This window comes from Pleurodeles waltl, chromosome 8 (assembly GCF_031143425.1).
Source record: "Pleurodeles waltl isolate 20211129_DDA chromosome 8, aPleWal1.hap1.20221129, whole genome shotgun sequence".
NCBI lineage: Eukaryota > Metazoa > Chordata > Amphibia > Caudata > Salamandridae > Pleurodeles > Pleurodeles waltl.
This window is the reverse complement of record NC_090447.1, coordinates 307,960,017-307,985,701: the sequence shown is the minus strand read 5'-3', so window position 1 is coordinate 307,985,701 and position 25,685 is coordinate 307,960,017. Positions and strand designations below refer to the sequence as shown.

Below are 25,685 nucleotides of genomic sequence, written 5' to 3'. Positions count from 1 at the left end.
CGAATGAAGAGAAAGACCTACGCCGGAAAAAGAGACAATGCTTGTATTGTGGCCAGGAGGATCATTTTGTTAAAGAGTGTCCAGTAAAACCAAAGAGCAAATTGGCTGTTGCCAAAAAGGTTGTGACAAAAAATAAATATTGAACAGGAAAAACTAAAATCCCCAGAGTGCAAGGAAGGGTTAGTCTTGGGAGTTACCACAGACCCATCTCAGGAAGATACACAACTGTTAAGAAAATCACGGTATTTGAAATTGGATCTAGAAATTCAAGTAGAAGAACACACCTACCTAAGAGAAGCTTTAGTGGACTCAGGTGCTACTGAGAATTTCATAGACACTCAATTGGTGGAAGCATGGAGGATCCCGTGTGAGAAGAAGAAAACACCAGAACTAGTGGAAACCGCAGATGGCAAGTTCCTAACAGGAGGTCCAGTGACTCTGCAGACCCTGCCCTTGTCAGTAATTTGTAATGGACAAACTTATGACACTAAACACGTCGAGTTGGTAACCTTTGATGTTATTCACGCTCCTCAGTATGAAATCATCCTCGGAATGCCCTGGTTGAATTACCATAATCCTCAGATAGACTGGGAGGAGAGAAAGATAATATTCCAGTCATCCCTTTGTAAGGCAAGATGTCTTAAAACTTTGAATGTTCCAAATCTGAGTGAATCTCAGTTAGCTATTGTCGCTACAAAGGAAAAGACACTGCCTTCACAAAACATATCATGTATTGGAGTGGAGGGGTCAAGGAAGAAAGGAGAGCCCTTCTTGTGGTTCCCAGAAGCCAATAAGGCCATTTCGGTTTCAAAGGAAGTCTTTTCCAGTACTCCTATCTTGACTTGTTCAGAGGCTGAAAGTCTCATTGTCACAGAAAGCTGTCTCCAGACATCCAGTGGTATAGATCCCCAACAAGCGCACATAGCCAAGGATGCTGAAAAAGAAGACTTCTCCACCGTCCCAGTCTTGACTCATCCTGATTTTGACCATCCAGTCATAATAGAAGCAGGTGCTTCAGATAGAACAAGTGGTGCCATGTTATCGCTACGCAATAAAGACAATCACAAAGCGGATGCCTTGTCCCGATTAGAATCTACCATGTTAGCCCTCAATTCAGTCTTCCAGAGTTATCATTGCTTCAGACAAGTTCCTTTGCATCATCAAAGCTGAAGACTTCTTTGAAGAAATCTGTAATTCTTTCATCATTGAAAAATGGCAGACCCTGAAACAATATCTGTGTGATTATGCTGAGAAAGCACTTCGGTCTTGGACATCAATCCTTTGGTTAGCTGAATTAGCCTACAATAACTCGTCTCACACCTCCATGGGTGTTTCACCCTTTTTGGGTTTATTTGGCTATTATCCGGATACCCAGCCTATCACGATTCCACCGGAAAGTTCTCTTGCATCAACTGTGTTGGAGACGATTCAGCAACTCCATCAACCCCAGAAACGGATGCAACCGCATCTAGAAAAAGACAGACAAAAGCATGCAGAGCATCACAACAAGAAACACTGTGAAGGACCTCAATATAAAACAGGTGATAGAATGTGGCTTTCTACACGACACATTGACTTCAAGAAAAGACACATGTTTAGTCCCAAGTTCACAGGTCCTTACACCATCTTTCAGCAAGGCAACCCAATAACCTATAAACTGCAGCTCTCTTGGAAAAATTACGGTCCTGAGAGTAACTCATGGGTCTCCGCTTCTGACATTCATGCTCCACGATTAGTGAGGTGTTTTTATCGCTTAAACCCAGACAAATCAGGCACTAGAGCACGTTTGGGAGAGGGGAGTACTGTCAACATCAGGACAGTGCGCGCTCAACGGGCGACTAAAATGCAAAAACCCAGACTTTATGCAAGAGCATAATTCATGCATTGTGTTTATATGCAGTTTGTTAACCTTTTGCATTGCAGACTTTTACCTTGAAACCACTATTAATGATGTTTGCAAAATAATGTTCATTTGCAAGGTATTGCTGCAGGCTTACAGAGTGTATCAGGGTGTGGTCCCTTTCTAGGACGTTCTGGAAGCTTTCCCTGCAGCATGACTGGGTGTGGTTTGTGGGCTGGACCAGACTCTATACAAGGGAGCCAGCCCAGCTCCACGTGCTCACTATTCAGAGGTCCCGGTGCAGAGCAGCAGCAACTTCCTGAGCTCCTGTTCCGGAGGCCAACCTTGGTGTTCCAGTCCTGCCCCGAATTATATTGGTGATCCTTGAGTAGGGCGGTAAGCCAGAGGTCGGGCTGGGTCCCGACCCCGTTCTCAAAGACTCTCGAGTTTTTGACCTACTTGCGAAAACTTTCAGAGTGCACAATTCATTGCTCTCATGTAAACCTTGGTGTTCAGATTGGCAAAGGCTTGCGCGATCATTTCATGACATTTACATATTCTTGTTAGAATCAGCAGTGTGCGTGATTCATTTCCCGCATGTAAAACTTGGTGTTCAGATCGGCAAAGGCTTGCGCGATCATTTCATTACATTTGCATATTCTTGTTAGAATCGGCAGTGTGTGCAATTCATTTCCCGCATGTAAAACTTGATGTTCAGATCGGCAAAAGCTTGCGCGGTCATTTCATGGCATTTGCATATTCTTGTTCGAATCGGCAGTGTGCGCAATTCATTTCCCGTATGTCAAACTTGATGTTCAGTTCGGCAAAAGCTTGCACGATCATTTCATGGCATTTGCATATTCTTGTTAGAATCGGCAGAGTATGTGATTCATTTCCAGCATGTCAAACTTGATGTTAAGATCTGCAACAGTGTGCGCGATCATTTCATGGCATTTAAAACTTTGGGGTGTTGTGTTTGTTGAGGTGCACACATTTATAGTACAATTCCTATTGTTTTCCAGGGAATGCTTCAGATAGCCTTTTGGCCTCATGTAAAAATGCAATGTTTGTTCTGAAACATTATTCTAGAAGGTTCTTGCATTTCTAGACCGTATGTGATATTTCATAAAAGGCTTATATGAAACATTGTATTAACCCATTCTTGATTTTTTCCAGGTACCTAGATTTCTTGAGGCCTAGTTAGAGTCTAGTTCTAGGCTATTCATGTTTCTTCAGTGTTATTTCATGTTCTGAGCATCATTGAAACCTGGATTCAATAGAGTGTTATTTCATGTCCCGAGCAGCAATGAACCTTAGATTCAATAGAGTGTTATTTCATGTCCCGAGCAGCAATGAACCCTAGATTCAACAGAGTGTTATTTCATGTTCCGAGCATCATTGAAACCTAGATTCAACAGAGTGTTATTTCATGTTCCGAGCATCATTGAACCCTAGATTCAACAGAGTGTTATTTCATGTTCCGAGCATCATTGAAACCTAGATTCAACAGAGTGTTATTTCATGTTCCGAGCATCATTGAACCCTAGATTCAACAGAGTGTTATTTCATGTTCCAAGCATCATTGAACTCTAGATTCAACAGAGTGCTATTTCATGTTCTGAGCATCATTGAACCCTAGTTTCAACAGGGAGTTTTTATGAAAATTCAATGTGATTATATCTTGATATTGAGTTGTTTAACCTTTTGCTTCCTACAGGTCTCCTTCCCAGCTGTTCCCTACCTAATCCCCTTTTCCCCCACTTGGACTCTCTCAGGCTCTGTGATACTTCTATCGGAGCTTTGGAGCTGTCTAGTGGTGGACATGTTGGGAATGTGCGCAGGCCCCGGTGATCTGGTCTCCCTGACATAGTTAGACAGTTTTGATTTAACAGCGTGACCCAAGGAAAAATGGAGACTTCTACCATTGCCATTTGCCATTCCTTTGCTATGAGACTTTTGCTAGAGGACTTTGCCAGTTGCCATATTATAGTGTAGTTGTCCCGTCACTTTAAACCATCCTCTATCCCATTCTTGCCTTATGCTAACTTCTCCTCCATCTGAGGGAAGTAATCCATTCCTTGGCTGTGCTATCTTGAGACTTTGTCCCGTCCTATCCCTGCTGATGGTGAATCGACTGATGTCCTGAGGACGAAGACTGATGCTGCTTGCTGATCTGTTGGATTGGTAACTATCCGATGCAAATTGTGATTGTCTGTTTGCCTTTTCTTTCTAGGTACCAACTGCTATTTTGATAGAGGCCTTAGTTTAGATGTTTTCCAAATTTGTGTTCACATAATGTTTTGCATGAAGCTGAACATGCTAATGGTAATTTGAGGTTAGTTAAGGCGTCACTAATACCTTGTGCAAATAGACAAATGATTGAGATCTTGCTTTATTGATTCATGCACTAATGAGACGCTACTAAGTTGGTTCAACTTAATGATGTGCCTAAATATAAAATGAATAAAGTCTATGCATTGATTAAGTTGTGCTCTGATTGCTAATCGGTAGTGTTTTCTGATGAGTTTATTGCTATTGAGAGTAATAGACATGATATTAGATTGTAACGAATAGGGAAATAAATATCCTAACACTAAGTTAAACTGGTGTGGTTATTCATGACTGAAGGGTCATGGTGTGTTCAAATTTTGATTCTTATTGATTGTTCATTGATTAGTGATTGTCATTATTGATTATTTATTGATATTGTTTGAATGATGATAAAAGAAAATACTTCGTACTGGGAAGTCACCAACCGCGGTCCAAAGGTTTGTCGACCTAGACGCGTCTCCTTGTAAGTTTACTTATTAAGCCTCTGACACGCTAACAGACCTGTGGCAGTATAGGAGAAATTCTTGGGGGGTGAAAAGTGAGAGATGTCGTATGCTTGTGAATATATCATAGCCCAGAACGGGCCTAGTAATGGGCAGTCACAGAACATATGTGTAAAGTTGCCAACATTAGATTTACAGCTCCGTAATTGGTCGGTAATAGGCCCAGCTTGTGTAGTCTAGCCGGTGTTTGCAATGTTCTATGGGGAGGATACATTTGGTCTGAGCTAGGTAAGGAGTGATTTTTTATAGCTAGCTTTCGACCAAAAGAAAATGAATGATTCCAAGATGATTGCTGACAGTGCATACATATGTGAGTGCTACAATGGTTTTTCTTATGCTTTATTCCTATTTCGCTACCATGAGTGTGCACTTATATGCAGCACTCAATCTATGATTTTTTTTTTTTACTTTATTCTTAATTTATGTTTCAAGATGGCCAAAAGCCATCTTGGAAATGTAAATTTTTAAAAAATAACTATGCTTGCACGGAGAAAGCAAACTTCCCAGTAGACGAGTGCAGCTGACAGGACCTTTTAAAAAAGGAAAAAAACGAAAAAGAGGAAGCCCACCAGGCTCTATTTTTCTGTCATGGCCTCCCAAAGGATAAAACATTATTCCTAAATCAACGAAACGGCATAAAGCAAAACCTGAGTAACAGAAATGGAGGCAGAGGCAGATTGGTACCTAACTGAATACACTGTAATTGCACAGTGTCTCTTTGCCGTCGGTACCAGGGCTGCTTCCCTTCAGATATTCATATTCCTCCGCTTGGAAACTCCAAAGGGGGAAACGTTCTAAAGGTGCGTTTATCATCACGTCATCTGTGTTTCAGTGTTTGTTTCCAAGTCATTTTGAAAATAACCTGTGAAGCACCTGGAAGCTGGTAGTCAAAAGATTGGTCATTTTGAAGCATTGGCCAGCTGTTCGTTCGCCCCTTTGCCTTTCATAGTTGATGGTATCTGACATTTAGAAAGTTTGTGCATTCTTTTTCTTTTTGCAGTTTTATGTAGCGCAAACTCGGCCTATGGGCATTAGAGCGCTCTACATGCGCAGCAGTTACCTTACACCAGGTGAGATTATTATTATTTTTTTAAGCACAGGGAAATTAATTGATTTGCTCAGAATCACAAGAGGTGGAGCGGACGCCAAGACTTAACCTTGCTCCCCGTTTCCAAAGTTGCCAGGCAGTAAGGCCACAACTTTCTAGGCTGTTCCAAGTGTTTGCAAACCGCATGTGCGTTGGAACGGGGCCTTCTTCTGGGGCTTCTCTCAGCACCTGAAACTTACCATAGCTGGCTGACTGGCTGGAATTGATGTACTAGACCTTATATTGTTTTGTTATCTTGGAAATTCTCGTAGGCGCCTGCTGCCTCATTTTTGTTATCTGCATAAATTTTAGAGAGTTTTTGAACAAGTGAATAATCTGTCCTTCATAAATTCCATCTAATAACTGAATAGTAATTGAAATGTAAACAACACAAATGCCTCATTTTGGGGTAAGTGGGAGATGGTAGTCTACAGACTGTCTCTCAAGTTGCAGCTCGTTAAAGCCCTCAGGTGCTGTCTTTAGCGCTGGTGGCGCCTGGTGCAGCGATCTTTTTTTGGCTCCCTCCCACTCCATGACCACCTCCTTGGATTCCCTCACTACCAGCCGTCAAAAGTGCCCCTCATTTCCCCATCTTTCACATACATTTCTTTCATTTTAAAGCACCTGTAAAGGTTGGCTTTACTACTCCACTCAGCTGTCCGCATAAAATACAGTTCTGTTTTTACTGCTGGCATATTAACCCTATGTGCTATTTTATGGTGAGCCAAACCTCCCACTGGACAAAGAGTCATCTTAACATTTTAATTGCTTCCTGAAGGCTGGACGCACAATGAACTTTTCAGCAGGTGCTTTTAAATCATAAGTTTTGTAAGTTATTGCTAAACACAGCACCCCTCCCCCCCAAGGTCGGCGTCTCCTCATCCAGGTCAGCACCCAGTGCAGCCGCACCGGTGCACCACCCTAAAGCCCACCCTACTTGGAAACATCTGAATGGAGATCTGCACATCCATCCTTCCCTCCTACCAGTGCTAGTCTGCTAGGGTTCACGCAATGTCAGCCGGGCATTTCCAGGCAGGCAGAGGCCATGGTGCTATTGTGAGCTGATGACACATAAGAGAAGGGTCAGAAGTGAGAAACTGAAAGCAGCTCATGGCTGTGGTCACAACCCAAGACAACAGTCACTGCAGGGCTTCCTTGCAGAGGGAGATCAGGGACTACAGCCATGCATAAAACGTTACGGGAGAGAAGAGTGGGCCAACCGCTGCTGTGACTTCAGCAGCCTAAGAGCCAGACAGAAACATCTAGAGAGGCAGCACCTCAGAAGCCAGAAAGCAATATCCATGTTTCAAGCATGAGCAACACATGCGCCGGCAGACCATTTCTTGACAGCTGGCACAACATAAGCCAGGAAACCAGTCAGAGCCAGGGCTTCCCAAGCCAGAGGACCACATCTGGAGGGACATCACCCATTGAGCAAGAGGGCAAATTCTGAAGTGCTAGCTGTCAAGAAGCAACAGGATCACATCTGTTGTCCCTCACTTCATAAGCCAGATTAGTACAGGCCCTTCTGGAGGCCATGCGGCTCTGGAACCAGATGGCCACATCTACAGGTCCAGCACCTCTGGAACCAGAGGACCACATCTGGAGGGTCAATGCCCAACGAGCAAAAAGTCAACTTCTAAGGAGGCAGCTGCTGTAGGGAAACAGAATCACATCTACTTCTGTGGGTCATCACTTCATGAGCTATATTCTCACAGGCACATCTAAGGTCCTGCACCTTCAGAGCCAGAGGACCACACCTACACCTGAGGTGTCAGCACCTCATATATTAGTACAGACTTTTAGTTAGCGGCCACACCTGTTGTAAAGGATCTTCAACTACAGCCTTAATAAAGACGCCTATATTTTTTATCTACTTAAACCCTGGGGAGGCATCCTGGCAGCAGGCCACTGTGAAGGCTAAGTCAGCTCATCCAATTAATGCTGTCTGCTAAGTTCTAATTGTGACCAATACATTATAGGCTTGCATATCAACAGGGAAAAACCGGTTTTCCATCCTTTCAGTACTATTGGATAACCATTGGACAGGTGCAATCTATTCCAGCGCTAAGAACAGAAATGCCATTAAACGTAGTTATGGTAATCGTTCTTGTTGCTCAGTGAAGGGGAGTGAATATCAAGGTGAAATCAAAAGCGGGGAACATACAGTACGTATACGAAGCAGATTGAGTCATCCCGGTAGAAGCTGAACAGGACACTAAAGACATACAGCGGATGTTATTAGAATATTTTGGGTTTCCATATATGGGAGAAGATAAGCATTGCTGGCAAGAACTTCTGCCAGGGACATCTAGCTGGGGCAGGCCCCCAGGGAAGAAGCCCAAATGAAGCAAGTTTAATAATGAGGTTTTATGTGCTGAGACGTTTATCTCTAATCGCTTGGACTGACACTTCGATTTCACGCTCGTAAATTGAGGGGGACACTCATAAACTGGCAACATGCCAGACGGCCGGTGAATACGGGGAAAATTGGGATATTAGTGTGACTGGTCCTCGGGGAGGGACTAAGGGTAAGCAAACATTCAGACGAGGAATTCATGGTTGGCGGCGGTATGGAAGAGAACGGAATGGAATAGTCGCAAAAAACAGGATTCGGGTAGTGCATTCAGCGTGGTAAGCAAATCCGGAGTCTGGTGAAAGGAGGAGAGACCTCTAGTTTGAGAAGTTTCGAAGATGCTCAAAGTGCGGGAGATGAGGGCACTCTAATCAGGGACCGTTTCATCTTCTCAGGGGTGTGTCTATGGTTGGCGTTGATTGGACAAGCCAAGTCTGTGATTGTACAGAGGCGGAGCTGCGATTGGCCAGGACGTGCGCTCCCTTTGTCTACATGTAAATAGCAGTAACTGCAGCCTCTCGCCGCTGTCTCAGCGGCCGCGGCATGTGCAGCGGGAGCTGTCAAGAGTGAGCCGCTCAAAGAGGCTCTATATAAGAGGGACAGACGCGGGGTAACTGGAAGAGGAGGTGGAACCCCGCAAGCAGGCTCGCTTACTGGACGTGGAAGCTTGCTTCGAGCACTAGATCTCAGGACAAAAAGAGGGACGAGGAAAGTTTTTGCCTGGGACTTTCAGGACCTGCCATGAGTTGTCTGGATGTTATGTACCACCAGACTTATGGAGTGCGCCAGTACCTGCCTACCCCGGCGTCAGCGCGTTCCGCAGCTTACTGTCATCAGCCGCACCAGAGCCAGCAGGTGAGAGCCTGTCACCGAGTGTGGGAGGAAGGGAGAGGCGGGGGGAGTTAGGTGAAGATGGAATTATGCCAAAAAGTCTTTCAGAAATGGGGAGAGGGGGCACACGAAACAGATTAAATATGTTTTTCTGGGGCCACAAAAATGCTGAAGATGGCAATGGATAAAGAGGGAGTCAGAAGTAGCAAGTGATATTAATTATTACATCTGGTCGTTCGATTAAAGTTATTGCTTGTCATTCTGTTTCGTCGAGCTATAAAGAATATACGTCTGCTTTTAACCTCAATATCTGAAGAACTACTGCATGTATCTATGTGTGGTTGAACCACAAAGTAAAAGAATGTGCATGTGTTAGTATTGTAGCACTATCACTGTCTGTTGCAAGCCCGCGCGCGTGCGTGTGTGTAAAACATCAAACACGCACGTGGGCGTAACGGGAATACACCGGGCGTTTGGTTGTTTGCACGTCATTGTGTATGAGCATTTCAGACACCGCTCTAGCCCAAGAAATTCCTTTCGCTGGTTGGGATTACATATATGGCTTGCCTGAAGACGTTCTATCCATCGGAACCTGATTGGAAATAAATGGAGCCAACTCATTTGAAAATAGTGAGAGTGAGATTCATATGGAAAATATGGAAAAATATTATCCAAATATAGTACTCTTGAAAACTTTAATATATGTAATACCCGGCCCTTAACAGACAACATATATGTATGTGTTTGTGTGTCCACTGGACTTTTGAAAAGTTCTTAAAAGTGCTATGGGCTTGGTGCCATTTTAGAGAGCTCTGTTTCGGGGGAGGGAGTCAGAGCAGACGTTGCCTTGCCATTTGCAGCCAAGGATGAAGGCGTCCTGCGGCTGCTGCATTCCGTGCGGTTTTATCATAACTCTCCATGAAGACCGGTTTCACCATACATGGGAGGCAGCCCCTTAATAACAGAGTCTGGAGGAAGGGGGCAGAGTTTCCTGTTCGCAACTCACAAACACGTGTTGGTGAGCGGGCCAGATTGGGTGCACCTGCTCGCCCAGTGCTCGTGGCACCTGGAGGCCCTCGAGTCGAGTGTCCTGTCGTCTCAAACTATTCTGAGTGTGATCTTGGGCAAGTAAACACATCCTCATTGGACGAGGAGTGTTTAAATATTAAAATAAAAGTGCAGCGGGGGGGGGGGCTCCATGATTAACATTAACTAATAGCTCTGTATTGACCGACCTGGAAACAGCTCCTGCCTATTAAATGCAATGTAAGCTCTATACAGAATTAGGTGTTAAGTATGGCACATGGTAACTTGCTGAAGTGAGATTGTGAAAATTATGCCTATTTCTTCGTTTTATATTTTTAAGGATGGCGGGAAAAAAAGCAATATTTCACGAGGAAAACAGAGTGACATTGAGTTGACTGTATACGCTTTACTCCAGTCCCCGATTTACCGCACAGATGCCCCACGTTGGAAAACTCCTTCTCATTTTATTGCGAAGGCTTCGGTGTGGCGTTAGCTGAGTAAACGATACGAGGTTTCGCCAACGGAGAAAGCCATACTAAACGCGCCACTTGGGGCTGTAGAAAAGTCCGCAGCGTGAGCTGGAAGTGAAGTCTCCGCTCCCCCGAGGCCGCGCTCACGTATGCTAAGTATGCGTGTGGGCGGACGCATTCCCGGCCCTTGGCAGACGCTCACACGCGCTGCTCCCAGCCCCTCGCAGACACATTCCTCCGAGATTGAATGCTGTTAGTTACGCTGCACTTTCGTGAGCGCGTTTCTGCCGTGTCACCCTTTCTGTGGTGAGGGCTGGCGCGCCTCCGTCTCCCCGGGATCCAAGATGTTTGGGCCATGACGTTCACATATTTTGCAAATTTCCACTGCACTATTCCAAGTGGAAGATGTCCCTCGTAGCATTTTAGGCAACTCACAGATTTCCTCAGTGGTATTTTGCGGTTGCCGACAATTAATACGTGTGGTGAAAAACTAAAGGTATGTAATATTGCATCAGCAGGACGAATGGAAATCAAAAGCGCTGCTGCCGACTGCTCACCTTGACGCAAAATAGGACTGGATTTTTAAACAGTGACAACACACACATTCGAGGAAATGTAAATATGAAGTTGTCAGGAGCCCTATTCATTCCCCTAAGAAGTTAATTCAAACTCTTTCGATTGGCATTTGTGTTCAGACCCCCAGGCACGCTCACAGTACAGATGTTTTTGTTTTAAAGTTGCATATTTGTATTCTGAGACACACAATTCTCACATACCAGCTGCCTCTCCAACAATGTAATGAACAACTTTAAGTACATCCCTGAAAAGTTGCAACTCATTGTGTTGTTAACGCTTTTGCTACTGATACCACACAACGTTATACAAACAATCTTGCTAACTTAAATATTCCCATTTCTGAAGGACTTGATGTCATCATCCTTTTAGGGTATTTGAGAATGTAATTTAGGTCTGTGCAAAATTGTATTACTCACCGTCAGTAATTGTTATTTTCTCGTGTAAACGTCGACTCCTGGGTTTCTTGTATCTTGTGCAACTTTTGTTTTTCTTTCACTGTTGACATCATTTCTACTTACAAGAGGACTGGCTTGAGCAGAAAATGCATATCATGCACAGAATAAAATGTGCAAATTTGGCCACCTTTAGAGTTTTCACTCCTACTTTCAAGTTCGAAGTCCTACTTGCTGCGCAGTAGTCAGTGTAGCAGGGCTCTCACTGTCTGCTAGAAGGATGTTACATGTCTCTGCTGGCACAGGCTTTGAAAATGAAAACTTTTAGGGCATAAATTGGTGGTAAATTAAATCCTTCAGTTTATGGAACAAATTGTACATTCAGAGCAAAATCAGTGACATCGCCGTCACAATACTATCCTACTTAAGGGGATTCATAAATATATTACACACCTCAATAAAGACAACTCTATATTGCTGCTGAAAAACATATTAATTACTTAGCATTAAGAATAACGAGCTTTGTGACCCATCTGCTCAATCTATCAATAGATAAGGAATATGTTCGAAGTCGTTGATCTTCAAAACATAGGTTCCTACATCAATCTCTGCTAGAATATACTGAGCATGGTCGTGATTTGCATAAATACCTTGTTATGATGTCTGTAAAATGAAACCAGCCCCTGGAGAAAAGTATGTTTACCTCAAAGTAGATCAATAGCCAGCTTTCCTTAGGGACCTGACTAAGGCTTGGGGTGGCGATGAAAAGTTCAGCGATTACTCCAGTAAGTGCTGAACCTGGAAGAGAATCCACCATTGGGATTTCCTCAATCGTACTATCTCCTAGGTGGAGGAGAAACTCTACTTGTGAATTTTCTATGTGACTTAGCACTTCCCATAAAAATCACAGCTGTTATTCAACTCTGAATCAGGCCTCAGGACAAAAGAAGGGAAATAGGTTACATAACAGACATCAAGTCTTTCTAACACTATCCTGAACTCATCTTTTGCATAGGTGTGAACTAATATAGAGTTCTTGATGTTTTTATTTACAGAGTTATTAACACGGATGCACTAATTATGAAGCCAAACAACTTATGAAAACAGGAATAACAAAACGCTTTCTCGTTGACTGACTCATTATTAGTAGTAATAGTCACAATATTAATAATACAAAATAAATACAAAATAAATGCATAAAGGGCATTTCGCAATTAGTACTGCCATCATTTCATTCATTATTGTTCACAGAGAGGATCTGTAATCCTTGAGAGATGATACATCTGCTTACATCATTTACAACATCCTGCAGAGAGATCCATTTCCACTAGAATATATAAAATTATGAACGCACTAGTCAGCACAGAAGCCCAAGCAATAAATGGTTTCAGTTTGCATATCCATTCCATTCACTTCCTGCTACCCACGTTTCCTCAGAATTTCCAGTTCGCTGACAAATTAGAAACAAACTGGTGAAAATCCACCGTTTTAAAGGGAGAGACATCGCACCTGCTGGGAAATCAACATGCAGCTAAAACAAATGTTCTGATGTTTCACAGCTGTTTCTTTTCAATTTAAACATCTGGCTGTTACATATTTTGCTAATTAAAGTTAATCCTTAAGAAAATATTTTTTATTCTTTATAACTAAGGACCAGTTTAACAAAGTTCAACTAAGTAAAAAGGTTTGTGTAGACTAGTCAACATGTTGGTGAGGCCTTAGGGTTATCACCTTCCTGTAAAATTTCCGTTAGAAGAGTAAACACACAATGCAAACCCAATAGGTCTGGTCTTGGGTGCCAGTCTTTTGGCTTTGTCAATGCTTGTGTTGCTGTGTCATGTTTTTGTAAAACATTATTGTTGGGGGGGGGGGGGGGGGCTGCTGAGCCTTTACCATCATAAAAAGTATAAACATTAGCTAAAGGCAAAAATATTTTTTTTATCTAAAAAAGCACTCCTTGCCATAGTAGTCCCTGGAACTGAAGGAAACTGCTTTGTGTGCGGATGTGCCACTAGTGAAAGATCAGAGTGCCGTCGATCACAGTGAAGTTAGCCACTTGTTAAAGTGGGCTCTGACCCTTTGGCCCCCGGGGTAATTGGTGGAAGTAAAATGGAATGACACATCAAAACACCAATGGATGAATCGGGCGGATGCTCCGCTAAGGCCTCACTGGATTGTAGGGAAAGGAAAAATAAAATGATAAAAACGCAATGTTATTATCATTTTTTTTCCTGGAAGTAAGGGGCTGGACTGGGCTGGGGGGAGGGAGCCAGAGGAGGGCTTTTGCTATACAAAGTGTGCATGTCTGTTTGGCCAGCCGTGTTGGGCCGGCCAGAAAGACCTGCACACTTTGCATGTTCTCTACTTGGCTGTATTGCACAGCTGAGTGGAAAAAACTGCACAGGCTTCCACTCCCAATCTGGGCAGTGAAGTAGGCCACTCAGACCAATCATGACTCTGCTGTCATGCTGGTGAGAGCAGCGTCGTGATTGGCTGTGAGCTTGTGTGAGCCAGGAAGAGGAAGAGGACGAGGACAGAGGGGAGACAAATGTGTCTCACCAAAGGTAAGCTTTTAAAAAAAAAATGTTCTCTCCCTCCCTCTCCTGTCCTGCCACACCACCCCCATTGAGTTCCAGCTACCATTGGGATGAAGATGGCTGGCTGGCTAGCTATCTGGCTAAGTGTAAGTGTGTAAGAGTGTGTGTGTGTGTGTGTGTGTGTGTGTGTATATATATATAGAGAGAAAACTTACTTGGTCATAAGGTCACAGCTAGTCCAATTTACAAACTATTCTTAATTTTATGAAAAAAATGTTAATAGTTTTTTAAAGCTTTCAAAAGATGAGGGCCTAAATTAAATGAGTGTGTATGGCAATTTGTTTCCAGGTCTGAATGTGAACCTAGCATCCATTTGTTTTCCAGCATTTGAAGACTTTTGCTCTGGCAGTCATTTTGAAGTTGGCAGACCTGAACATATTCTTGCAAATCTCAACATGAAAAATAATTATGAGGTCACATGTAACAAGGGATAGGATTGGGGATAGAGTGGTGACTCTCTGGACTGCACGAGCACTACCTAGTATCAGAGAAATATTATTAGAAAACATATCTTTGAATTTTATGAGAAAATTATCAACTTTTTTTGGGATCCACAAACAGAAATCAATATTTTTGACTACACAATCATACTTGTTATTGCTTTATAAAAAGCTCCCGATTAAGTATCTCATAATGTTCAGCCCAAAATGTTTACTATCTTGTAAAATCTCTTAAATTATTTTGGTAAAATAAAATTTCTAAATAAACTGCCTTATAGAATCTCAAACACATTTGCCATTTCACTATAATTGATATACAGTAAAATGGTCTAGTATAATAGAACGCTTTCATCTGTTTGCAGCACTATATTTCAACAGCTTTCTTCAACAAACAGTACACCTGCTCATGGTTATTTATATGAAGGACTAAAATATATTTGGCATTGTGGGCTCAGTTTCATCTGTTAAATATTAGGAGCCCTATTGACAAATATAAATTTGTCAAAATATATTTATGACTGAGTTTACCTTTTTTACACCTGCTAAAAAGTTGCAAAGGGATTTTGGACTGTCATAAACTATTGACATGTGGAGATCTGTGTCAAAAATGTACACACAATTCCACTCAAAGGGTGTGAAAGTGGGTGTTTCAAGATGTTGTTAATGTCGGTAGTTTGTGAAAGCCACAATTAGGCACCTTTGTTGACAGTCACAAAAGAATGTGTATTTGCACAGGGGATTCTATTTCCCCTGTGTAGAGTTTTTTTTTTTTTTTTTGCAATGGAGAACCCCTATTAGAGGGAGTATGAGTGTTTCTTAAAGTTATCACACCCTTCCACAGGTATATGGTGCAGCTGTTCAGGCATAATAAAAGGGATGTTTGTGACTAAGAAAAAGTAAATTTGCAGCCTCCATTTGCACTGGTAGACTTCAATCTATTGGTGCAGATTTGCTACTTTTTCCCTGCATAGACCCTTATATGTTTAACACATATTTATAATTCAAGGTGATTAGCCTTTTCTACTTGCTATTGTTCTCCCTTAGAGTCTGTAATGACAAGTCACATGGATCATTATGTCTCACAAAATGTTACAATGATTCATGTAAAAACTATATTTATGTTCTCAACTCTCCCTAAACTAATCAAAATATAGAATCAAGAAATCCAACAATCCTTGGGTTTGACAAGAATGTCAGTATTGTGAACTGGAAAATAAGAAAAGTGCAAAGGAATTCATCAATATATTACTCATCTCAACCCATGAACATCCACAATATAATTTTCATCGCATAATGTAACGGTATTTTGATAGACATGCATTATGTCCCTCAGTAGTTCAAACAATTTGTGAGAAACTGCTGTGGATCTAAGAAAAGGTATGCTAACTTAAGCTAGATGATGTGATGTGTGAATGTTCAATTCAACCCTATGATATAAAACCTGTTATAACGAGTTAAAGAAAATATAGTACATTCCTTCTCCCCTCCACCCTCATAATGATGCTACATTCCTTCAGTTATCTAAGAGTGGCATTTAGAATGTTGGGAGTGAAGAAAGGCTGTGAGGAGATATGGAAAACCGGTATATGTGGTGGAGCAGAGGAGATGTTAATAAAGGCATCTGAACTTAAACAACCTCACGCCTTACTTCATAGCAAAACCATTCCCTATGACAGTGAGAAATCTGTTGTCTCCCAGAGCTGATGCACCTCACTCTAGATCAATGATAACTTCTCATCATCCATGTGTGACGTTGAAGTCTTATAGTCAATTGCAGCATGCTATACCGGCCATTAAAAGCTGCAATGTTATTGATCCACATGACAAAGGCATGGGAAAAACATAGTTGAGTGGGACTTAAATTGTTAGTATAGTCCATTCTGGCGATCTATAATGTTATTAGAACATTCTGCCCTATTAGAATGCTTTCATTAAATTGAAAAACCTAATGGCAAATACAAGGGCTTTTAGCCCCCTCCCCACCACCAGCTCACTGGTGCGGCTTCTCTTGTTTTAAGCTCCCCCTATCTCTATGTAGATTACACACTGCCACAGTAGTAACTTAAGAAAATGCTAATCACAAATAGTGTGGTGGCATAGGACTCTAAGTGTGACATTTTGTCAACTTCTGATAAGCGAAACCCTTGGTCGCAATTCGTCTCGAGAATGTGGCTGTCATCTAGCAACCAGAATATTTTCTTAGTGGAAGAAATGGTCTCACACACTAAAAGTGTCATGCTTCATCCTTGACCACCTCTCCCTACCCTGGTAGGGCAATGCCACTAGGGCGGACTCAGCATCTTGGTAATACCTACAACAGAGTGCGTTCTCATATAAAAGACTACTGGATAAAGTCAGGGATCCAGATCTACGTTAAAAATACCTCCTGGACTACTGGTGTTGTTCACTTTTATAGGTGGTGCCCAAAGATGTAATTAAAAATACTGTGGGACAGTAATCAGGGCCTAGTTACCCTAACTGTCTATTCTAGCATGATGAGTTATATAAGAACTCCCTCTGTGTTCGCTTTACCAAGAGGTTGAGTCCGCCCAATACAAATTTAATTTGCACTGCTATTTACGGACAATATCAGGCTTTTGTCTTACAGTGGGTGCTCTAGTTGAGATTTTTCTTTAAAATTATGTAAGGTGTCAAGTAGAGGACATATGAGTAAAATCATAATTTTAGACACACCAGAGGTTTCTTCTGTGACACCGAATAGTAAACAATACAGAATGAGGAATAAGGTAACGAAAATAGTTGACACAGGCTTACTAAAATCAAGAACAAATATTAACGTCCAGTGCTGATTAGTGAAAATGGGATTGAAGGGCTTTTCACGAGTTGTCCACCTCCAGTATTTTTTCCACTTTACTTTTGCCTCTTTATTTATTTTTCCACTTATTGAAACAATGCAGTGTACTGTAGTGGCTGAAAATCTGACTTGATTTCTGCTGCAACATATAAAAAAATATCATCGGCAAAAGCATTATGTTTTATTATGCTGCCTAATGTTACTAAAACACAAGCATCACAGAAATCTGGATAGCCACTTATCTACAACCAGAAACCGTAGGCCTTGATTGTGCTAGCTATATGATTTTTGTGTGTATCAGTTGACTTTTTCCACTGTTGAGATACACAAGACCAAAAGCTTTGGTCACTCACTGCAATGCCAAATTATGTATGTGATGGTATATTCAGTTGGTCCCAAGGTACATTCCATAGACCATTGTTAGGGCCGACTAACAAATATATTTGTGATAAAAAATACCAGCTGTCATTGTATTGTTTGCTGAGTACTAGAGACGTGAAAGAAATAGGAACATTTCTGAGCCGAAACTCATCATACATGAACACATAGTCTGAGTGTGAATTTTGACTGAATGCAAAGGAGGTGACGTCAGAGCTGGGATTAAAGTGTTAGAATCCCAATATTTGATTATTTTTGTATTTACAGTGTTCAGTATCTTTTGTGTATGTTGCTATGGGTGATTCTTACAGGAAATCGCTAACATCGAACATATCTTCAAGGACGCCAGAATCACAATAGGATCAAATTGAGCAAATTTCCTGGTCAAGTTTTGCAAGACAGAGGAAAGAACAATCTGCCTAATTTTTAAGTATAACGCTGATCTGAGCGATCAGCATCTCTGAAAATTAATTTGAAACAGCTTTGTGAAGTCAATTACTTTTACTGGAATTAGAACTTCCACACAGACGTTGCCCTGCCTTGTTTAAAAGATTGACTCTATGATGGAAAATATTACCAGTTTATTGACGCAAAATATTAGCAACTTCGCAAAAAATAACTGAGTATTTGGGACTGTAGACCATTAGCAACGAGACTAGCTTGTTTTTAAATGGCCATTCAAAAAAAAAAAAGTGTAAAATGCACAATGCCTCCAAGAATCCATGACAACACCTGGTAAATCAGTCTCATGCCTCTGAAAGCAGCAGAAGGGAAAGACTGATGTTAGATAATTATCCATCAGAAGTTATGAAGCAATCCCAAGATGTCGGAGACTCAATTAAAAACATGAAGTTACCGCAAATCTAGTGATTTTTCCGATGTTTTGTGTTAAAAGACAGAGGCCTTATTTACTAATGGTTATGTGGCCAGACGCGTGATGCAACCAACCTAATGTTATGCTATGTCCTGTGTCACACTGCATCATGGGATTGCCTGTGCAAAACTTTAACAAGTGCTGAAATGCATATATTTGACCTCAAACAAGGACATTTTAGGTAGCTGAAGTTAAATGTAATTTTAATTTCAGCTACTTGTACCAAAAGGGCGATGCACCTATGTAATATTCCCTCCTCATTAACACCACGCAGACAGAGGGAACACACCCAAACGTATCTATGCCCTTCTGATAACTGTTGGTCTTGAGCTCATCGACGCCCATGTATTGCCATGGTCTTCGCCTAACCATGCTCCTCAACTCTAAAACCTCATCAAGCCTGTGCTATAAATACCTTCAGCAGTAACCAAGGCAGTGCATGTGCCCACGCGCTTTAATTCCGCGGATAAATATCTTTATTAACGTAAAGTGAGCCACGCGCATTACACTTACAGGCTACTGAAGGCTGGTAAAGGACAGGGCCTACAAAGAGACCTCGAATAATGCATAAAACCTCTCGCGGAGACGTCATGCTTTGGAAATGGCTTCTACAAACCTCGTCTGAAGCACTGTGCAGCTTTCCAGTGGTGCTACAGAACCCTCCTGCGCACCGGTGCCTCGCCGCAGGGCCACGAGGGGGCTTGGCGGAAAGGAACGCACTGTGTCAGTGAACACTGGCCTTGCTGCTATTACACAACGCTTGCGGAGGGTCCAACATCTGCCGGAGTAGCCTTGTAACGTGAAATGATAACTCCTTTCTCCGGTGGGAAGGGCTGAGCTGGAAAAATGAATCACTTTCACTCGGGCTGGAAGGGAGAACATTCCACTGTGGAGACGCTTCTGGGAAGGTTCTGCGGGGTTCAGTGCCTGCGTCGTGTCTTCAGTGCGCCGCAGGATCACCCACAGATGCAATGAACTGCAGCGCAGGAGAGCAGCTGCCATGTGGCTGGCACCTCTGGTAGGACAAGTGTACCCACGGCCTGTACGTCTATACGTGCTTCGTATACACTGCTCAAGAAACGCAGTGAAGAAACACTCACGCTGTGAGGACAACCAACCCCATGTTCTGGAAAGGCGTAAGTACTTTAGTGAGTTATGATATCCTTTTCATCTATGAGGTGGCACTAAGGACTGATGCTCTCTGCTGGTGCTTTAAACATCACCGTGTGGGACAGACTGTGGAGTTGCTGAGAGGCTTAAAGAAGTGTTTTTTTAAGGATCTATTCTGGCAGGGCAGGGACAGCATGTGCTTTCAGAAATGGTCATCGATGGGGCGTACGTAACCTGGTAGAAAGTGGTATTCAGCTGGACTATCCTTTACTGGACAGAACTTTCTGACTCAGTAGGATTCTGTGACAAGGTGCATGGAACATGGAATCCTTTTATTAAATAAAATGTGAACCTTCCCCTCACACGTTCCTTCGAAGTGTTTGTATTGTTTGTGCCGTATAGTTTTAATGACGATTGTTTTACCATGTGTTTATCTCAGATTTTCGACATTTCATATGAATTGCAATTTGAGATCTGGTGGTTTATGCTTACAAAGTGGAACACTTCTCTGATTTTGCAGACGAAACAGCATCATTTGAACAAGGCGTTTCCCAATGCAAAATTGACTAATTTTAATACCTCTTAGGGTAATGTTTCTATTGATAATTTTAAAAGGCTCAGAAAGTTCTTAAGTAATTATTGTTGTTGTTATTAATACTCACAAACAGGGGCAGGCACCCCTTTATCAAAGCAGGTAATATGGTACGCGTTGGTCTTTGGATAACGCGCGATACAATCGTCAGTTTCTTTTTAAATAATTTAAATCATCATCTCACCGAGAGAGTGGGACGGGTGGTACACAATAGAGGCACAACATTGTTTTAAATGCATAGATTTTATACCTTGTTTTTAAATTAAATAGCACATTTTTTACAGTTGAAAGGTCCCGCAAATGACGGGCTGTATCAGTGAGTTCAATAGTATTAAATCCGACCTTGGAAGGACAGCTGGTTGAATGAACCTGGTTGTAAGTTGAACTTGTGACCTTCAAGCAACAGCAGATATCAGCAATGGATTTTTTTGTGCTCGTCGAACCGCCTTGTGGCCACATCTATTAATAAAAAATAAAAAACACACAACAATTTCTACAGTAAGGATCACTTATAACAAACTTGATGAATATGCTTTCTCCTTCGAGGAAGACTAGTGATAAACATTGTTTGCATGCTCCGCAATTTTTAAGGAGTTGTTTTGGCAAAGGTAACGCTTGAGGGTGATGTAGCCACTTTCGTGGAGTTATAAAAAAATCATGAGGCCTTGTGATGTGTAGGTCTTTACTGAAAGTCACGTAATACTGAAACATAACTTCCACAGTTTGGAACTGTGTGCCAGCAACAAGGGCTAAAAAACTGTGTGAAACCATTCTCACTAAATGGCCATAGCATACAGTGCCATATAATAATTTTCAGTTTGTAGAACTCTAACAAGATGGGCTAAGTTGATGCGATGGCATAATCCTTCATTGCATAGGCACCGTCTATAGGGGTTTGGTCATAAACTTTGATTCTTTAAGACAATTCACGTCATAAGACTCCAAACCGCAATGTCAGCATAGCCCAGTTAGCAGTTCACAAAGTTCCCAGCAGGGTGACTTAGCCTTCTGTCGTTGAGAGTTCAGCAAATTGCGTGCCAATAATTGGGTAATAGTAATAACAGTGATTTAGGGTGGACGGGAACACCAGATGTGCAAAACGAAGGGCCACAAAAACTAACTTGAGTTGCTAGTTGAAGTCCAAAATAGATGTCGTATAAGTGAAGTCGATCTATGAAGCTCTGTGCCACCTAATTCTGTCTGTAGGTTGCACCATGGGAACAAGAACTCGGTTCGAAATTGTGCACGTTAGTAAGACAGTCTGGGTGCAGCATTGTGAGCATGGTTAGATGATTTCCTAGAGAATCAATAAAAACAGCAACAAATCAGCAATTTGCAAAGATAAAAGCAAGATATTTTTAATGAGCACATTCACGAAATGTATTATTCATTATATTCAAACTAGATCTTGTAAAATAATGGTTGATAACTGATCAGTTCCCACTCAGGAGGGCAAAACACCTGATTTTGGAAAGTTGAGCAGCTAGGAGGCCCATGCAATCGCAAGGATCGGTGATGAAAACATTTGGAAAGCTGGTTAACATAGTAAGAGAATTGTAAACACCGGAGGGGCTGAAGATCGCCTAGGGCAAAATTCTAGTCGACTATTTACAAATAGTTTCTCATGAACCTAGTTGCAGTTTACACGACTTTGGAAATTAGCCACCATATGTCCACTGGAAATACACAAGTAAAATTCTACTGCTCTTTTAAAAATACGTTTTGAAGTAAAAAAAAAAAAAACACACCTAGATACCAATAACCAGTCTTAAGATTTAATCAATGTCACATGCCAGTGACGTTATTCACTGAGACCATTTATCACCTGAAATTTACACCAAGGAGGAATAGTAGCCAAAATGGATTAATGAGCCAATTTCATTGTGAAATTTGAAGTAGTGTTGATGAATGGATGAATTTAGCGACTAAGTAACCTTTCTATACACCTCGACAGAGATGAAAATGGATGACTAAATGGGCCAGGGAGCCTTCCCTCTGTGTGCATAATATCTGTTGTAATTAGGGTTGTGGGGTCACTGCAAAGGCCAGTGCAAAGAACTTTGGTGTCCTACAGGAAGTGATATTAGTCACACCCAGGGCCTGGAGCCTTATTTGTAGAACCAAGGAGGAGTCTAGTCTGCACTTGTGGCTTCCTAGTAGTTCCTCAGAGTAGAAGAGCCCTGGTTGTGCCCTTTGGACCTCTTTTATATGCTATATTTCCATTTTAGGTGCCTCAGCCTAGTTTCGAAAAACTTTGGTGTTGAGGCCCTGTATACCTACAGTGTTTCAAAATGCTAGGAAGTGGCCACAGGTGCGCATGTTAGCACAATGAAAAATATAAAATACATTTAAGTGCATTGTTGCAATGAGTGGCCTGCTACATTCCAAACTGCTCAGCCATTTTGTAATGAGTGGTTCGTCTCACAATTCAGAAGCCTGTTACATAGTGTTTCAACAACTTTGGGCAAGATAACTTTTATCCTTATTTCTTATCAGTTGACCCGACTCGTGGAAGGGGTCTCTGGTAAACTCAAGTTTGGACCATTTCATGTCGTTCACATAGGGGCTACAAAACAATTTCTAAATTTCACTTGTATCCCATAATTCTACAGCTCCAATAATTATTAGTTTAAGGAAGTGTGGGGCACGTCTAGGCAGGGACGCCCTAAGGATGTTGGGGACCCTGGGCCAAACATACTTATTGGGGCCCATGTCCAGATCTACTTTGAATTAATCATCCAATTTCAGCTCTTTCATGCCATCTTTGTCCAGGTCACTGACACTGCACAGACTCGTTCAAATGCTAAATGTGTTTACATCAAATATTCAGGGATAGTGATGTGTGTTTTCAGTATTGTAACACATCAGCAACTTACTAATATTACTGCAAGTAATGTCTGTGACACCCTTCATGTTCTCATATGTGTGGTCCTGTTTTGATCTGAAAGAAAATCTTTTTATTGATGTTGCATGAAACACAAATTCAACATTTTTCTGTGTAATGTCTGTAATGGGCTCTCACACACCACCCACATTAAAAATAAGTTAAAGGAAAACGATATTTAAAACATCTGATTAAGAATTATTCAAGTTAATCAGGGCCCTCCTGAAGAACAGAGCTGGCTCTATCAGGGCCCTCCTGAAAGGCAGGGGCCCTGGGCCAGAACATACTTTGCCCATGCCTTAAAACGTCTCTGCCTCTAGGACACCATGAGAATTAGGCATTGCTTGAAAGTTGAGAGACAAATTAAATTCAATTCACAGTATTGTTTTCTCCTTTCCAGCAAATTTTAAATCAAATTACTCAAAGTCTGGGTGCACTTAAATCATCTGATTTAAAATGTCACTAACTTCTACCACGGCCTAGTGCAGGAGGCTGCAGCTTCCTTTAATGATGGAGTTTGTCTGTGTAATTCTTCCCGAGAGGAAACCTGGCATTTTCCTCTTATGCGAAATTTTAGGCCCGTTCTAAACCTAGTTTGAGTTTTATAACCCCTGGCGAAAAAGCATCTTAACGCCTATACACATCACAGTTAGAGCACACACATCTTGGAGAGTGGAAGACAAAAGTTGAGGTTAGAAATCCCACCACATATTTCGAGAGAGAAAAGCATCAATTTCCAGTAAAGAAATCACGCAGAGTTAGGAAGGCCGCGTTTGTGAAGTGTTGTTAGTACCTCTGCTGCTTCAGTGTGAAAAAAACATTTGTGAGTTCGGCATTGCAAGTTCATGCAGTTTTCTTCCATGTGTGATACACGTTCTTCTGCCCTGAGAGGGCCCAAAGTGTAACATCTGAAAAATATCTTCTGTGAAAAGTGCATCTCGTTCCAGCGTTCCGGTTTGATTTGAGGGAATGGAATTGGGGCCATTCATCTAGAGGGTACTGCCAAAAACCCTTATGCGTGTTGGCATTTCTTTATTTTCCATGGGAGCCCATGGATTGACTTTATTATTCCATGCTCAAGATTACACGCCTAGAAAAGTGCCAGTGTTAATTCACTTAACAAGAGATATTTACTGCAGTCGAAGCCCCAGTGACCTTGTTTACTTCAACAGCAGGATAAGAGGAAAACTGTGCTTTCATGTAGCACGGTGAATGGATTTGAAATGCGCTCTAAAATGGGTTCACCTTTCAGTCAACAGATAATTGTAGATTTGAAATTACATCTTTATTGAGCAATTGAAAACAACAGGAGCTGTACAGATGTATTAAACAAACTATTAAGGGGAGCCTACAGAATATTTACACCATTGTGAGAAAATGGGGAAAGTGTTGAAAATGTGCTTCTTTCCCGCATACTCAGCTCTCATAAATCTGTAACTGAAAAAGGGAAATGATATAATATATATCTATCTATCTATCTATCTATCTATCTATCTATCTATCTATATATATATATATATATATATATATATATATATATATATATATATATTGAGAGAAGATCGAGAGAGAAACAGAATGTGTGCATGGGAAAGCAAGAGAAGGAACTTTAGTTGTATGCTTTATTGCTACCACACCACCAGCTGTACTAGAACATTCGCAGTGGCTCAGACAACAGAGAATAAACAGTGAATTCAAAGTGACAGAAGCATGGCCCAATCAACAGGCAAGAATTCAGAAGCTTCAAGCGATGATGAAGTCGTTTTACCAGCAAACATGCATGCTAAGAGATGAGAGATTATCAAAGACCGCTTGGCGTCAGCAAAGGATGACAGCAAACTATGACTTGTTTGACTCGGAGAACAAGCATTATGTATCCTTCGAATTTCGTTGATGCCATAGCAACCAAGAAGGTAGGCAGCATGACATGTACTGCTTGGCCCAAGAAACCAGTCTGGTGGGTCAATGTTTGATGCAAATAACTTGTGAACTTCCGGTCTGTTTCTGACACAATTTGGTCCTGCTTACTTCTTTAGGCCAAGCTATGGTTTGTTTGTCAAAAATGCTGAGAGCTCAGACATCAGCATTCACTGCTAACCTTTTCACTCAAAGGGGGTTCAGCTTAGAAATGCAGATCACTATCTAAAGTGAATAGTGGAATCTGGTCTCTAATCATTACCAAGTTAATGCAATCCTTTTTTCTCAAATTAGTCCATTATGTAGTACATATAGTGCCTTTCACCTTCAGAAGAGGCATATGTTGCCTGATTTAAGAAGTAGCAGTAGTTATGGACAGTAAAGCAATCCTACTAACTCTCTTGTGGATTACACAATGGGACTATTGTCTCACAGTTAGGTTATAATTTTGAATAGACTCTCAACCCTCATCAACTCTTCTTATGCTAATATAACTCCTTTTAATATTACATTTACACATGATATTGGTTTTGCACCAAACAAGCCATTCTACTCAATCCTTAACTCACATGCCCAAGATTTCAATTCCACAAAACAATTATTAACAAGCCTCATAGTCCTACTGTAACATCCTTCCACAGTGGCCAAATAGCTGGATTAAAAAAA

At 41.6% G+C, this 25,685-nt stretch overlaps 1 protein-coding gene across 1 annotated transcript in view; it reads left to right on the top strand.

Annotated features, from left to right (window-relative positions):
* The first annotated feature begins 8,640 nt into the window (after positions 1–8,640).
* Positions 8,641–25,685, top strand: part of VGLL3 (vestigial like family member 3) — a 57,396-nt gene continuing 40,351 nt past the window's right edge. The window contains exon 1 of the mRNA XM_069204146.1: positions 8,641–8,972. Within this exon, the coding sequence (XP_069060247.1) occupies positions 8,859–8,972 (114 nt within the window). The 5' untranslated portion in view covers positions 8,641–8,858. The remainder of the gene's footprint in view (positions 8,973–25,685) is intronic.